The sequence below is a fragment of the Macrosteles quadrilineatus genome, unplaced genomic scaffold (assembly GCF_028750875.1).
Source record: "Macrosteles quadrilineatus isolate MER2022 unplaced genomic scaffold, UCM_ALF_1.0 Scaffold_1__1_contigs__length_201487025, whole genome shotgun sequence".
Lineage (NCBI taxonomy): Eukaryota > Metazoa > Arthropoda > Insecta > Hemiptera > Cicadellidae > Macrosteles > Macrosteles quadrilineatus.
In genome coordinates, this window is record NW_026542594.1 from 127,928,744 (window position 1) to 127,945,187 (window position 16,444).

The following is a 16,444-nucleotide window of genomic DNA, read 5'->3' on the forward strand; positions in this document are numbered from 1 at the left end:
ATTTTTCCATATCTTTAGCTATGCAATTTAATTTACGTTTATTAAACTTTCCCAAGTGTTGCATTATTAAATGCCCATCGTAATTTTTCAAGTTATGGAAGAATACTGGTATTTTCTTTGTTACTTTATAGTTTAAATTACAATCATTGTGAGCAGCTCCACGGTATTGCCCAGAGGAATGGCAATGATCTCTCACCCTATCAAAATATAGGGGCTTTTCACAAATATGACAATGTGTTGAGTTTTGGAAAGACGCCTCTTGCTCTGGAGTCATTACCAGGGGAATATATATCGCCATTTGACTTTTAATATAATCATAAGTCTCAAATAATCTTTTAAAAAACACATCCATAACATTTTCACCACTGTACAACTCTTCAGAAATAATCTTAGACTCTTTCACTACAACAAATGCAAATCCAGATGGAGTATGTATATTAGAGTTTATAAAGCACTCAAAATCAGCATAAATTACAAATGGGGCTTTAAGTTGATATTTATAATTTTTAAATTGTAATGTATCTTGTTTAGACATTTCCACTCGTTGGGCATCGAAGTTTTTACAATATGTTATATGACATTCCAATATATCATTAGTATAAAAATGTTGTAAACACAACTTACAAAAATACTTCTTATGGTCATGTTTTGTAGAGTGGAGCATTAACCTATCAAAATCACGAATTAAACAGTAATGTGATTTACGACCTTCTTGTAATAATAATAAATCTATGTGAGTATTACTATGTAATTTGGTTGTTCTTAATGGATATATAAATTTCTGGTCTTCAACTCCAAATACATTAACACTTATATTATTTTGTCTTTCAAATTTATCTATATCAGATATTTTCACAGGATACTTTATGTTTGTCATATTCAACTGACTTTCATAGGGTACATAATTAGAGACTCTATTAGCACTTTCATTTTTAGCATTCCTTGGATATAAAGCTGCTAAAATTGACCAAAGGAAGCATTTATTGTCAGCGTTTTTAATATTTAAAACTGCATGTTTTGATTGAATACTTTTTGGTGTAGGGATATATGACTTTGGAGTTAGGGGCTTATACTTGTAAATATGCAACTGCCAATATTTAGTGTGGTCATAAATCCATCCACTGCCTTGGGCTTGATATTTGTGTATAGAAGCGCCAATCTTTAAAAGTGAATTTTCAATTTGAGGCTTTAAATCTCTCTTCTCAATAGTTAAGGTAGTAAGGCTTCTAAAATCCGCAATACATTCTTTCTCATTAACTAATTTTCCATTTTGATCCATTGAATATTTCATAAATTTAATTCTCCTTACTAAAGTCCATTTTATCGGCAGAGGACAAGACTGAAGAGCATTTTTAAGTTCAGTTCTAATACAATACAATACAATACAATACAATATTCTTTATTGTTAATTCGTCAAGAATTACAATAGTGTCAATACAATAGTGAATTGTACATGTTAATTTTCATAAAATTCCTTTATTGAGTAGAAGGGTCTTGCGATTAGCCACTTCTTCAGCTCCTGGTGTAGCTTGTTGCCAGTCAGGTCTCTCAGGTAGTCAGGTAGATGGTTCCTCAGCTTGCAGCCGGTGTAGGAAGGTTTTTTCTCCCAAAGAGTTGTTCGGTGAACTGGTAGTGCAAATTTGGAGCCATGACGGGTGTTGTAGTGGTGCAGGTCTTGGTTTCTTGGGGGGTTTATTTCATTCACATACTTAATGGTTTCAAGTATGTAGAGAGACACCACTGTGAGGATTCCTAGGTTTACGAATGCTAGTCTGCAAGTCTGTGGTGGTACAAGGTTGGCGAGGGCTCTTATGGCTTTCTTTTGAAGGACAAGAATTCGATTCATATTTTTTGTTGAAGTTCCTCCCCACACTGTCAAGCCATATCTAAGATGCGACTCTACCAGTGCGAAGTAAGCTGTTTTGGCCACAGAGAGTCCGCCTATGTAGTTTATCCTTCTGACGACATATATTCCAGTACTGATTTTTTTGCTTAGGTGGTTGATGTGCTCTTTCCATGTTAGTTTGTTATCAAGGATAACACCGAGAAATTTTGTGTAGTTTTCTATTGTTACATCCTCTAATTGAGGGACTATGTCTTTTTTCTTACTGAAATTCAGAGTTGTAGTTTTTGTGGGGTTTATTGCTAAGTCATTGTTCTTTGAGTAGAGGATAGCTTTATTTAAGATCGATTTTGAATTAAGGTAAAGGCTTTGGGCTGTGTTGTCCTTGATCAAAATGGTTGTGTCATCTGCATACATGATTGCAACAGCATTTTCACTCTCAATTTGTTTGGGGAAGTCATTAGTCAATAAGATGAATAGAATCGGGCCTAATACAGAGCCTTGTGGAACTCCTCTCGTCAGCTTGCTTTTTGAAGATTTGAAACTTTCTGTGACTTCATTTGATGAGTTTTTCAGTTCCACGACTTGTGAACGTCCCGTTAGGTAGCTTTTGAACCATTCTAGCGCAGAGTTTCTTATACCGAGTCTTTCAAGTTTCTTGCATATCAGGTCGTGGCCCAGGCAGTCAAAAGCCTTACTGTAATCAAGGAAGATGGCGGAAATGTATTGTTCGTTTTCTATCTGGTCTAGGACGTACTCAATTAGTGCTGTTATAGCTGAGGATGTAGATTTATTCTTCCGAAAGCCATGTTGGTTGTCAGTTAAGAGTTTGTTATGATTAAGATGTGCCATTAATCTAGCCAGAGCAATTTTTTCTATGATTTTAGAGAAACTGGAGATGAGAGAAATGGGCCTGTAGTTTTGAGCATTTTCAGTTGGTCCTTTTTTATGTTTGGGGTATATTTTACTGACTTTTATGGCGGATGGGAATTTGCCTTCTTTAAATGATTTATTTATAAGATAAACCAGAGGAGAGATGAGTTCTTGAGAGCAGTGCTTTATCATCTTAGAGGAAAACTCATCTATTCCACTTGATGTTTTGGCTTTTAGGGAGTTTATTATCGTTTTAACTTCTTTATAGGATGTTGAAGTTAGGGTAAGGTGTATTGGGCAGACTGGTTCCTCTCCACTCAGCACTGTTTCAGGGTCTATAACGATTGCTCTGTTTTGGTCAAGGGTATTTTCTGCTATATTTGAGAAGAATGTGTTGAAGTGTTCGGCCATTTCTTTTGTGTTGTTTGTGAGTTTGCCATTTATTTCTAATTCTGCAAGGGTTTTCTCTTCACATTTTCCTTTCCTTTCCTTGTTTATAACTTGCCATAGTGCTTTTGGTTTGTTGTCAGCTTGTTCTATGAAGCTAGCTGTTGAGGACATTTTTAGGTTTCTTAGTTTCATGTCGTATATCCTTTTTCTATTAATCATTTCTAATTTGTCTTCATTTCTGTTCGTTAACTCAAACTTTTGCAGAGCTTTCAAAAAGTTCTCTTTAAGGTATTTTGCTTCAGGATCGTAGTACTTCATATGTTTTTTGTTTTTAATAATTTTAGTTTTCTTTAATGGGCATGTATAATCCAGTGCTGTTTGAAGAATATTATGAAATTTGTTGTAGGAGGTTTCAAGATTGGGTGAAGAGTAAACATGTTCCCAATTTTGTAGATGGAGGTGGGCCTTCAGATTGTTTAGGTTTGTGTTGTTTAGGCTTCTTTTCATTACAAATCTTTGGGAAGTGTCTTCTTGGTGTGTTTTCAGCAGGCACAGCTGCGCAGTGTGGTCAGATAGACCAGTATGCACAACTTGTCCAGTAATATACGCACATGGTATGTTTGAGCATATACAGTCTATTGAAGTGGCTGTGTCATGGGTTATTCTGGTGGCCTCTAGAGGAAATCTCCAGATGTTTTGTGTGGTTAACTCTTCTTCCAGCATGGTGTTTTTGGAATCTTGGGTGAGCCTGTCGATATTTATGTCACCGATAAGTATTAGGTTTTTCTTGTGTACTTCTTGTAGTTCTAGCGTGTCTGATAGGAGGTCAAGGGCAATTCTTGCATTTTCGATTGGTGGTCTATAGATTCCCAGAATGTAGATATCCTTTTTCTTTGTTGTCTGCATGCGAATCATTGCTGCTTCGAAAATTAACTCCTGGCATGTGTTTGATATGTTAATAGCTGATACTGTATCAGCAAGGGATTCCTTGGAATATATTGCAACACCTCCAAGTTTATGTTCTTCTCTACTAAAGTGGGTAATTAAAGAGTAGCCGGGAATTTTTGTAGCTTCTAGCTCTGTTTTTTTCAGTCCGTGTTCAGTCAAGACTAGAATGCTTGGTTTTGTGTCATTGAGAATATGGTGTAGTCTGTTCGTCTTTGTAGCAAGTCCTCTAATATTTTGGTGCATTATTGCTACACAAGAATTATTTGGAGATTTGCAGATTTTTCTTTTGCTTTTTTCAGGCTGTTTGTTTCTAAAAAAGGGGTTATAGTATGGGGCACTGTAGAGTTATTAGATTGTTGACTTGAATTGGGTTCTTGCAGCTGCTCATGTTTCTGTTCTCCTTGAGAAGAGAGGCAGTCCATCTCGGTCATGTTTAGTCGCTTGGTGTGTGACAGAATATTCTTTTTATATAGGTCTATATTTTTCCAAAAGAAGTCTTCAATGGTCTCTCCCGGCTTAAGAAGCTTGGCGGTGATCGGGGGTTTCCCTGTGTTCTTTGGTTTAGTTGATTTGTTTGGGGGAGATATAGTGCCCTTGAAAGTAGAGCAAACTTCTTTTGGAATTTTGATGGCCTTGGGTTTTTTAATATTTTGATTTTGTGTTTGTTGTGGTTGACTTTGGTGTTCTGGTGCTTCTTTCCTCAACTTGCTTTTTGCTATTTGCAAGGAAACACTGAAATGGGTTTTCTTAGTAGTTGCCAATTTGTTTTTATTATATGAAACTCGTCTTGGTGTGTTAATTGGCTTGCAAGGAGTCTCCTTTTTCTCAGTTATTAGTTGCTGGGAATCTTCTACTGTTATTTTATCTTCTAATTTCTTCATTTTTGACTCCATATTAATCGATTCACCAACAAATTTAATCATTGTATATGGACATTTGATACAAGAATTTGCATGTCTTTTAAAATGTCCAACAACATTTGTTTTACAGAAATTACAAGTCTTGTGATTTTGTAATATATGTGATTTTAAAGCCACATTATTATCACAGATTAAATTGCAAACTTTGCACAGTTTCACATTCATTTGATGAATTACCTTGTAGTGGCGAATCAGGTTACTTTTGGTGGAGAGCGACACGGAGCAGTGTTGACAGGTGGGCCTCATGGTCCAGAATGAAATATCACCCGAATGTCACTTCTATTTATAGACTTTTCAAAAATTTCAAAATTTTTTAACCAGAAATTGTGAAATTTTCAAATTTTTTGCTAGAAATTAAAAATTTTCAAACAATTTAACTAGAAATTACTTCAACGAGAGGTCACTCACCCAAGACTTAATCAAGAGCTACCACTAGAGACGAGAAAACCAACCATGGGTCAGGAGCGGGAGCCCGGAGCATGCCCGCGCCATGAGCCGAGTTCGCGTACAAACCTCACTCGATTTTGAGAATATACATGTGAATGGATGTGGATTTGAAATAGTAATGAAGTTGTACAATGGTATTGAACATTTATATAGGCTTGTATAGGCCGAGAGCTGGATTTTTAAAAAAGTGGTCAAAAAAAGCTCACCATGTTATTCTTATGGGGAAAACGTGCCTAAAGTGGCGTTAAACCCGTATATTGCCTCTACTGCTAGCAAAAAAATATCCCCCCCAAAATCCCCTAAAAAAGTCCCCCCCCCAAAAATTCCTGTGGCGCGTTTGCACCACAGTTACCCCCCCCCCCTCTGGGCACCCCTGAAAATAAATATACGCGAAGTAGTCAAATGATTATTCGAAAAGAGAGGAATCTAATGTAGTTAAATTACGTTTTAAAAAACATCCTGAAATAGTGGGACCATGTTCTAGGTTGTATTTTATCAAGCTGGGGAATCAATTTAATTGGTAGGTATAATATGATGAGGATCTGAATGCCAATATGGAAGAGGTCTGTAATTTTCTTTTAGATTACGTAAACTCGCCAACACCAATAATGAAGTTATAAAAAAACGCTATTGTTTTACTTTTAGGTAAGCGATTACAATAATTAACTCCGTTATACGAAAGCATTTTCTCGTAAGTTCTTAAATTATTCCCAATGTAAGCCGGTTGAATACTTATAAAAGATTTCAGTTTTGGCCATCTTTCAAAATTTGGTTTAACTTTGAAGAACTAATTGAAAATAGTCCTGATTCATATTTATCCAGTCTTTTCGAACAATTTCTTTAGATTTGAATCATAACATGATGGGGACTTATTTTTTATTCAGTTGCATTAACCATCGAATGATTGGTTGTTGTGTCATCAAGAAGACAGTCCAAAAGAAATGTCTCATGGACATACGAGCGCACATACGTGACATTACGTCAGAATATTCTTTCTTAGTTTGATGTTTCTTCTTAGCTGGTTTGATCGCCATAGGTTTATGTCTTTGCTTCACTGTGCGTGATGTCTTCATCTGTCCCACCTCTTGTTGAAACTATGCTTCCATGGGGTATGCAGTCTCTTGACTCATTCTATGGGGTTTGTATAGTTCGTCATTAGATGGACATTATTCCTCCAATTCATTCTCATATCTTTCGATTATTTTCCCTTTTCCTAAGCACAATAAGTCAATTCTTGTTTTCTTTATGAGATTAAATCGACCCCTGTTATGTTTGTGTTTCTTGTCTGTCTTTTAATAGTTCTGACGGGTAGCTTTAACCTAGAACAATTCTCATCGCACAATAACAGTGTTTTCATTATAGCACACTGAGTGTTGGAGGGAATTTCCCGTACCATTCTTAGACTCTTACAGTCATTTTTATATAGGAAGCGGTCAAGTTAAAGGGACTATTTTTAACAAAGAAATTCTTTGTCTGTAGTGTGATAAAATGATCATAACTTGTCAAATGTTGAGGCAACAGACATCGGCTACATTGAAATTCAGAATTTTTTCTTTCTCTTGTTCCACAAAAATAATCTTGACCGTTAGTAAATGTTTACCGTGAAATAGAAACTCAATTCGTAATTCCAAAACTAAATGAATGCGTAGTTATCAAATTAATGTTTCCTATTCCTAAGTGGTTATTAAAAAAAAGATTAACTAACATAACCGAACCCATAAAATATTGACATTTCTTGTTAAAATTAAAACTGATGATCATTGTACTAAAAGATCAATAGGGATTTTGTTACTAATATAAAGAGAAACATGGTTCATCAGTGATTATGTTTAGTTTGAAAGCATCGTATAATGGGATTTAGGTGTTTTCTAGTAGTTATTAAAGGTTTTAAGTAAAATGTTAGAATTAAATCTCTTGAAATATACAACAGTTTAGGTCCAATTAAATAACCATGAAAAGCTAATGGATTGCAACTCGGGGAGCGAGCTGGTTTAGTTGTTAGAGCGCGGGACTTCAGTACCTGAGGTCCCGGGTTCAAATCCCGCCCAATCACCAATGGATTTTATCCAAGTGATATTGCCGCAACCCCTAGGTCTGGCCTGAAGTAATGTGAAAAACAATCCCAGGCTCGGTCCTAGCGTCTTAGGACAAAAAAAAAGGATTGCAACTAATGTTTGCAGAAAAAAATGTTTGCACTACATACTGCTTATATTGAAAAAAAAATGTTTCCCTGGCCTTATATTGACTGCTTCTGGTTGGTAACATATTTAACTGTTCTTATGCGATGCATTTTTAGTGTACCGTAACCTGGAAGTGTATTCGCATATTTAAATAATATGATTATAATCTATTTATACCTCCTTATTATAGCCAAACTTCAGTATTACAGTTATCCAGATAATCTTGATACGTTAACATGTCCAGCACTAATCTCCATGAACCCTCTGGGACAGGTTGTCCGCCCCCGCAAACATATTTTACAACTGACTCTTGGCCAGGAGACCCTGGGAAAGGTCGTAGACCTACCATTTGGTCGACCCTTGACAAAACACAGTATATCTGTTAGATGGGAGACGATGTATCATAAACCAAAGGTTAATTAATTAATAATTGCCTCATGCTAGATTTGATTTATTGTTCTGTTGTTAAACACATTTATTATTTTATAAAATATTTTGTTTTCAATTGTTTAACAAAATGTTAAGAACAATTAATTATTAGCGGTCCCGATTTTGTTTTGACTTATGACAAGGGACTCAGTAGATTATTGATTTTTGTTGAACAGTACCAGGTATAAGTAATTCATTTGTTCAAATCAAATCAAATCATATCGTTTATTGTTCTGGTTTATTGTTTTGGCTAGTTTTATGATTAATTGCAACACACTGCTGATGTCTGCCAGTGAGGTACGATAAAGCCAACACTCTCCATTTAAATTTGTTAAAGTTATATGATTCTAATGGTTGTATAACTGAGCCGTTTATGTGCTCACCTGGAAGTTACAAGGTTAGAGGTTCAATTCTGATAAAAGCCTTAATTGTTAAGGGTTCGAAACGCAGCTGTCCTTGATCAGGGGCTTTTAATTAAATGTTACTGACTAAAGAGCCAGCTGTAGACAGTAACAGAGATGTAACCTCATTCATTCAACTTTCATGTTTACCCCCGCCCCCTTTAAAATACGCGCCCTGATGAGTTGGCAAAAGCTACCTCTGAACAAACAATTGAACTTCAACTTACCCTGTGTAGGATTGTAGGCTTTGTTGTAGGCTTAGAACATACGTAGGCAAACACTGGAACAAAAATGAGGAATTTGTTAGAAATGGTTTAAGCTAAAAATACGTAGAATTCAATGAATTGAGAACAAGATATCAGTGTTGTACCTGCTACCTGGATGGTACAGATAAAATCTTTATTTTCAACTATCAATTCTATGTCTAATCTTAAGGTCGATTGATAGAAATTTCGATAAGCTAAATAAAATAAAAGTGTTTTTGACCTTTTTCTCATAAAATTTCCGTTATTTAGTACTGTAATTAAGTTTACATGTTTGGGATTTTCAAAAAGTAAATTGGTCCCGGGAAAATATTGTGCTCTTATGAAAATATAGTATCTGGAGCTGTATTATATAAAGATATACGCTTACTTGTAAATGCTTTCACTTTTTAGAAAATATTAATAATAATAATATTCGATTTTGATTATTAGTTAAAACGGGCCTTACAGCTTAGGGTGGTGTAATTTGACAAAAAGCACACTTACTTATTGTTTTTAATGACACTTCAAGAGAAACAAATTAGAATTTAGCAAGTCCTCTTTGCCTGCAGTTCATTCATTTAGTAAAATTCGAATTCACGCATTACGTATGACAGTAGGCAAAGAGTGGATTTACTAACCGATTAGTAGTCTAAGTCTAGTCACAAGTGGTGAACTATTAGCACAGCTTATAGGCCAATCTTCGGTCCCAGGTAAGGGACACGAATCACGGCCTTTTAAAAATTGAACTTTTTGAATGCGAATAAGGATAAAACAACACTTGCAGTTTACGTGGTATAGTCTTGGAGCTTCCAAAGAATCAATGCGAGTGTCAACGTATTCAGAGGCTGTATAGTTAACTAAAACCACTTTAAATTGAAAGATATTTGCCATATTTTGAATATTTAGTTTGTATTTCTTCTCAAATCACGTTTTTTTGTTTTATACTTTATAGAATTAAAATTATTTAAATATAAAAGTAAAACTACAGTGTGATAATAACAAACTGTAGACTGCAGCGCCCCTCTCGGTGACTTAGCGAACTGCTTTCGATGAATGACTCCTAGCGGCGAATAGACGAACTGTTCGTTCAGTAGTTGTAACCCCATTTCCCCACACGGCCACACGGTATCAATAGTCAACCATCGATGGTAACATCGACATCAACCATCGATGTACCGATAACATAATTGCGAAAATATCGATGTTTTCAGATTTTCGTCTGCTTTTTGAATACTCTAGTAACGGAAAAATCTACATCTCAATACTTGGCCAAAAACATCGATGTTTGACGAAAAAATCGATGTGAACAAAAACATCGGTAACCTACCATCGATGTAAAAAACATCGAACAACGATGTTTCGAAAACATCGACTATCGATGCTCATCCCTACCACACGGACAAGGCCAAAACAAATACAAGAAAATCCAGTTTATTATCATGAAAGTCCCGTTGATCCCAGATGAATTTGTTCGTTCAATCCCTAGTGTTACATGTGACGTATCTTGTTTAAATAGTTGTTTAAACATTGCTATTATATTTGATATTGTGTTAGTTTTTCTCTAAAGTTAAGTGAGTCCTCTTTACCTACAACTCATTAAGTAAAATTACAGTAAGGAAAAAGTAAATTAAGTACCGGTATTAAAAGTCCTCTTTACCGCAGCTCATTAAGTAAATTTCACAGTAAGTTTTAACCAGTTACAAAAACATACTACAGACAGCTGGTATTATTTGGCAACTGTTGCAGTAGGTGTCACCAGGGGCTCATTTCATAATAAACTACAAGTTACAAGTTACAACTTGTAACTTGTAGATTCCATTAGATTTGCATTGGGCGATCAGCTGATTTACTGATAATATTAGTTTGTACTTTATTATAAAATGGGCCCCAGGTGTAACTTTACCCGTTCCATAGTTGAAGACACTTAAATAATTGTCACTCTCAATTACCATTTTTGTAATAAAAAAAAAATACCACACTTATAGTTGATTTTTAAAAACAAAAGTCAAGTTGTGAGTTTTGAAATATGACCTCTAGTTTCATTTAAGCAGATATGTACCCAAAACACAGCCACTAGTAATCGCAATGTATAAATACCCCCTCCGCAGCAAACCTGCAGACTAAGCGAATTTCCATTTGCCTGATTGGATTTATATTAAATTTTCTCCTTAAAAATATCACATTTTTCCCTACTGTATTTAAATAGCATCAGTTTTACAAGTACTTACCCAAGTAGCAAGAAAATGTATAAACAATATTGTAAAATATATTGAATCGATATTTACCCAATATTAAAAACTATTTATTTAATATTGCAATAATATTTTACAAATATCGATTTGAAACAAAAGACATTTATCGGTAAATATTTGAGTCAATATTGAAATATATTGAAACAAGTCAAAATAAATATTGTTTAAATGTTGTTTCTTTAAGTATTTAACATGGTTTCTATATTGTTTCAATATTTCAGCCTAAACATAAAAACACAAAATAATAAAGATTTAGTATGAAAATCATTATTATCAGTTGAGTAAAGTGATTAAATAGGTCATAAAAACAAAATTTGTAAAAAAAACTAGAACAAAATTTCATTGTTCCAGGGTCTCGAACCCATGACCTGAGACCTAAGAGCCCGATTCCATAAGCCGGGTTTACACAATGCCAGTTGGCGAGACAATTGTCTTTGCCAATTGGCATCACGTGGTTTTGGAATTGTCGTAGGCCAGGCAAGTTGAACGAGAACCTGTTCACACGTGGCCAACACTTGCCCAGGCATTTTACAGTGAACCAGGGTACTACTGCTAAAAGACAAGACAGTGCTATTTTGGCCTCTACACCATTTACACGGTGCCAATTGTCACGACAACTGGGTTTTCGAGGGGTGGGGGCCTCACTGGGCCCAGCTCATTGTCCTCAGTCTACTCCCGGAGACAACTGAATTTCGGGGCAATTGGCGGGCCAATTGGCCTGAAGTGTTTACACGAAGCCAGTAATTTCAAGCCAGTCAGTTGTCTCCTGCCAATTGTCTCGCCAACTGGCATCACGTGGTTTTGGAATTGTCGTAGGCCAGGCAAGTTGAACGAGAACCTGTTCACACGTGGCCAACACTTGCCCAGGCATTTTACAGTGAACCAGGGTACTACTGCTAAAAGACAAGACAGTGCTATTGGCCTCTACACCGTTTACACGGCGCCAATTGTCACGACAACTGGGTTGTTGAGGGGTGGGGTCCTCGCTGGGCCCAGCTCATTGTCCTCAGTCTACTCCCGGAGACAACTGAATTTCGGGACAGTTGGCGGGCCAATTGGCTTGCCAATTGGCCTGAAGTGTTTACACGAAGCCAGTAATTCCAAGCCAGTCAGTTGTCTCCTGACAATTGTCTCGCCAACTGGCATCGTGTAAACCCGGCTTTATGGTGGGGGGGGGGGGCTGGTGCCTAATTGAGGGGAGGGGGGTGCGTCATGAGTCTAGGTGGGGATGGGCACCCCTGACTTCTGTGCCATCACAGACTTTTCCTGCCCCGAAATTATATTTTTGTTTATATAAAAGAGTATCAAATTAGTTGCCAGCGCTCTAGTTTAAGAGGGCTCTAAACCTATCCCGAACGGCTGAAAAACACACCTCCGTATTACTCAAATTCTGAGCTTAATTTATTGAACAATCGTGTTGGTATGTGCATGAAAGTGTACAATAAGTTGGTCAATAATGAAAACAAATATGCATCCACAAAAAATATGTATTAAAAAAAGCAGCCAGCTCTGAAGAAATTTCGTTTAAATTGACATTGAAGTTTGAGGAGTATGTTTTATCTATGATTGAAGAGTTCCCGCAACAATATGTGGTAAATTTGTACCGTAACGTTACATGTTTCCTTTTGGAGATATGTAATCAATGCTAACTCAAACCGAGCACAGTATCAACTGTTATGCACATCAATATATTTTATTTACTGAATATTTTATTTTATTCATAGAGACAAGTAAATTAATTTATGTGAGTTTGATATAGTACTGATGATCAAATTAACGGCGAATGGCGTCAAAATCAAGACAGCCCTGGGTCCGCCCACTATTCACACTTCTTATTCTTATTCATTCAACAGAATAGAGAAACAGTGAAACGAAACAGTGGGAGTGGGAGTGGAGTGAAGCAGAAACACTCAACACTGCACTGTCCTGTCACTGACGGAGTGTCACTGTCACTAAGCTTACTTTATAGTTACTTACTTTACTACACACACTAAACACAACATAGACACTAGACAGAAGACACTGAAGACAGACAAGGTCGAGCATGGCGTCAACTGTTGACAGATACAAAGTGATTTCGAACGGCAACGGTAAAATGAGTGACGAAAATTCGGAACTTAAGGAGACTTTTGATGCTGTAAGTGTTTATCTGTTTTTAAAACCAATTAACAAATGTTTTAGCTGTAGTCACAGATATGATAATGCAAGCTTTTTGCATCTCTTCTTTCGATACCTTAACCTAAACCCTAAACTTGCAGATTTGTCTCCCATGAGTATCACCAGGATCTCTTTGGACAATTCTTACGAAAAATTACCAGTTTATATCATTTGTAGGCCTAGTTTTAGATAATTACATATTTACAAGCAGTTTACTAAGAGTTATTTTCAATCGTGGATGTTTGACCAATTATTGTTATACTTAACGAAGCGGGACACCCCGATCCGGGGGGTCTGGGGATCCTCCCCCGGAAAGATTTAAAAAAAATATAGCTGTAAACTAGTGTTTTTATGCAATCTAGACGTAATAATTTTTAAAACATAAATTGTTTATTAATTGAGTTTTTATCATATTTAACCTATTTGTAAGTTCATTGGACGGAACATATCTTTACTTAGGAATCTCCTCAAAAGTGGATAGCTTCACCAAGTGCATGTAAACACCGGGAACTGAGCGAAGGACACTCACAAATGGTGGGTCACATCACTTTTGTTCGTCTCAAACTTATGTTTAATAAACGGATATTTCGCTTGTAACTCACTATGAAATGTGCATTTCCGTTTGGTCATTATCTAATGCACAATTGAACAGTAACTTACAATAATCAAATCACAAACAAACTTTCTTCGCACCGAATATTATCTAAAAGTTAGAGGTTAAGGTACTGTAAACAGCTTGACAGTTTACTGACAACAGTGACAACCTGCGTCTTTTGAGGCCGTAGCCGTAGTAGCCTACAGCGCTTCAACACTCGCGCAGAAATAAATTGTACTAGTGCCGATCGTTGACGAGTATACGAGGTTGGCAGCATTTATCAACCGCATACTTAAATGAAAGGTCTTGATGTGAATAATATCAGTTTTTGGATAAACCCTCTCCTAAATGCAAGATCCTAATTAAAGACATGCATTTTTAATCACATTTAAAATATTGGAGATACCTACATCATCTGTTGGAATTTGTTTTTGTTAAGTTCATTGTTGTACTTTTAAAAACACAGCAATTGATTTAGCTGGCAAATTTTGTGTAAGTTATTATAGTCAAGTGACACACGAACTATAGAGATTGGAAGGAGTCGTTATGTGTCTGACTGAGAAAAAAAACACATTTTCCTCGTAACATGGACATAGATAATAGTTATTTGTGCAACTAGTGAGAAAAGTGAGCAATTGACTCACTCGAGAGAAATCCTTACTCACGAGCCGTAGGCGAGTGAGGCATGGGTTCTCGAGTGAGCAATTGTACTTTGAACTCGAGTTGCACATTATACTTTTTCTACAGTTACCATAAAACAAATACATTTGTGAAGAAACATAACCAATTTTTACACAGAAGTGAACTTTTAATATAACATTTAATGTGAAGTGACAAATACAATAGTACAACAGCTGACCAGCTGATTTTTAGCCAGTGATGCCAACGTATTTCGCGCGCATACGACGTTGCCTGCATGTTACGCGCTCACTATTTCGTGCCTTCACGTTGCAAATCTGGAGTGAGACAAAAGAATTAGGTCTCACTGATGAGCGAATTGGCCACTTTGCTTTCTCAAATCAGTGAGAGAACTTGTACATTGTTAGGTAACTGTAGGAAAAACTGATTTACATAAAGAACAAGCGCTTAATAATCCAGCAGTTTTTCATTGGACGATCCAGTAAATAATCGTCATATATCTTCTCTGCGTTCTCTCCCCTTGGGGAGGCACGGGCAGAACAACTAGCTTTTAACGTTAGGTTAACGAGTACTGCCGGGCCTACATAGATTTGCTGCTACAAGGAAGAAAAAAAGTGTTTTGGGTTAAAACGTTAACAGTAGATAACTTATTGTGAAATAAATTTATTTGCCAAATTTTATCAAAATAGGCCTATATCCGTAAACAAGCAAACTACAGCCAATTACTTGTTCTCCATAAGAATAAAATGGGAATTATAAAGTTAGGCCTACAGTTTTTTAATTTTCTACGTAACCATTAATCACACAGCAACACTTCAACATACAAAATTATTTGTTTTTTAAAGCTCTATTATGATGGGTATAATGAAAATTAGACAATTTGATATTCAAAGGGTACAAATTTGTTAAGAACCTAGTCTTAATTTGAAAAAAAAAATTAAAACCCTTATGTCATCCTGTTCCGATTAGCCGATCTTCCTGACGTTGACCAGCTCTACATGAAACACATACATGCCATCAACATCGGACCGAAATTGCTCTAGTTTTCGTGTTCATCGTCACGCACACTGATATACAATGCTCGATTTGCGGGAGAATGTGGCAGAACGGAGTTCCAGTACCGGTACCTCTCTTTCAGAAAGATCAAAATATTGACATAAATAGGTACTAATCACATTAAATAGGTTTACAGTTCCAGCATCTTATTTTTTTCATATTGAGCACTGCATATATATATATTATTACCTTCTTTCCTATAGAGAGGGAAATTCGCTACAAGGTTAAATTACCTGTTGTTGCCTTATGGTCTAAGTTTCATCATAATCATGCACATTGCACATGCCATCTTCAAATCCTTAAAAGAATTAAATCTAGCCTGACGAGATGTTTCAGAAGTTAAAAAAACCCCACCGCAGCAAACCTGCAGACTAAGCGAATTTCCATTTTCCTGATACACTAAAATGTCTAGGCCTACTTAAAAATGTTTAACAAGTACTTGGTTTGGTGCATCAGGGAGGGTAAAACTGTTTTTTGTTTTTTTTTTTGCAAAAAATGTTAATAGTTAGTTTGAAATAAAAACATTTTCCAAATTTGATCAAAATATATTCGTAAACAAGCAAACTACATCAGTTTACTTGTTCTCCATAAAAATAACATGGGAATTTTAAATTTACATTTTTTTGGAATTTCCTCCGTAACCATGAGGCGCATAATAACGCTTCAATATACTAAATTATTTTTTTTTTTAAGCTTTACAAAATGGTTTGGAAAGAAATTGCTAAATTTGAGTTTTGGGTCAAAAATGGGAAAAACCTATTTTTACCCCATAAAACCCCCCCGTAAACCCCCGTTCCCAGAGTCCGATCATGCTGGTTCGTGATCTCCTTCGAATAAATGTAGGTTTACACGTTTATACCAAATTCCATCAAAATCGGATCATTTTTGCTCGAGTTATCGTGCTAACGGACACATATATATATATATAACTTATACCTATATATATATATATATATATATATATGAATTCGAACAGATGGTGTTTTTGGCCTCTAGGGACCTCAAAACGAAAAAAAATCGGTCCCGCATCCAGGTCTTACCATGAGTAGAGGTCGTACGGAACGAGGTG

At 36.0% G+C, this 16,444-nt stretch overlaps 1 protein-coding gene across 1 annotated transcript in view; it reads left to right on the plus strand.

Moving 5' to 3' along the window:
• The first annotated feature begins 12,896 nt into the window (after window positions 1–12,896).
• The window catches only part of LOC128984605 (plastin-2-like), a 58,172-nt gene continuing 54,624 nt past the window's right edge, over window positions 12,897–16,444 (plus strand). The window contains exon 1 of the mRNA XM_054403944.1: window positions 12,897–13,065. Coding sequence (XP_054259919.1) covers window positions 12,973–13,065 — 93 coding nt within the window. The 5' untranslated portion in view covers window positions 12,897–12,972. The remainder of the gene's footprint in view (window positions 13,066–16,444) is intronic.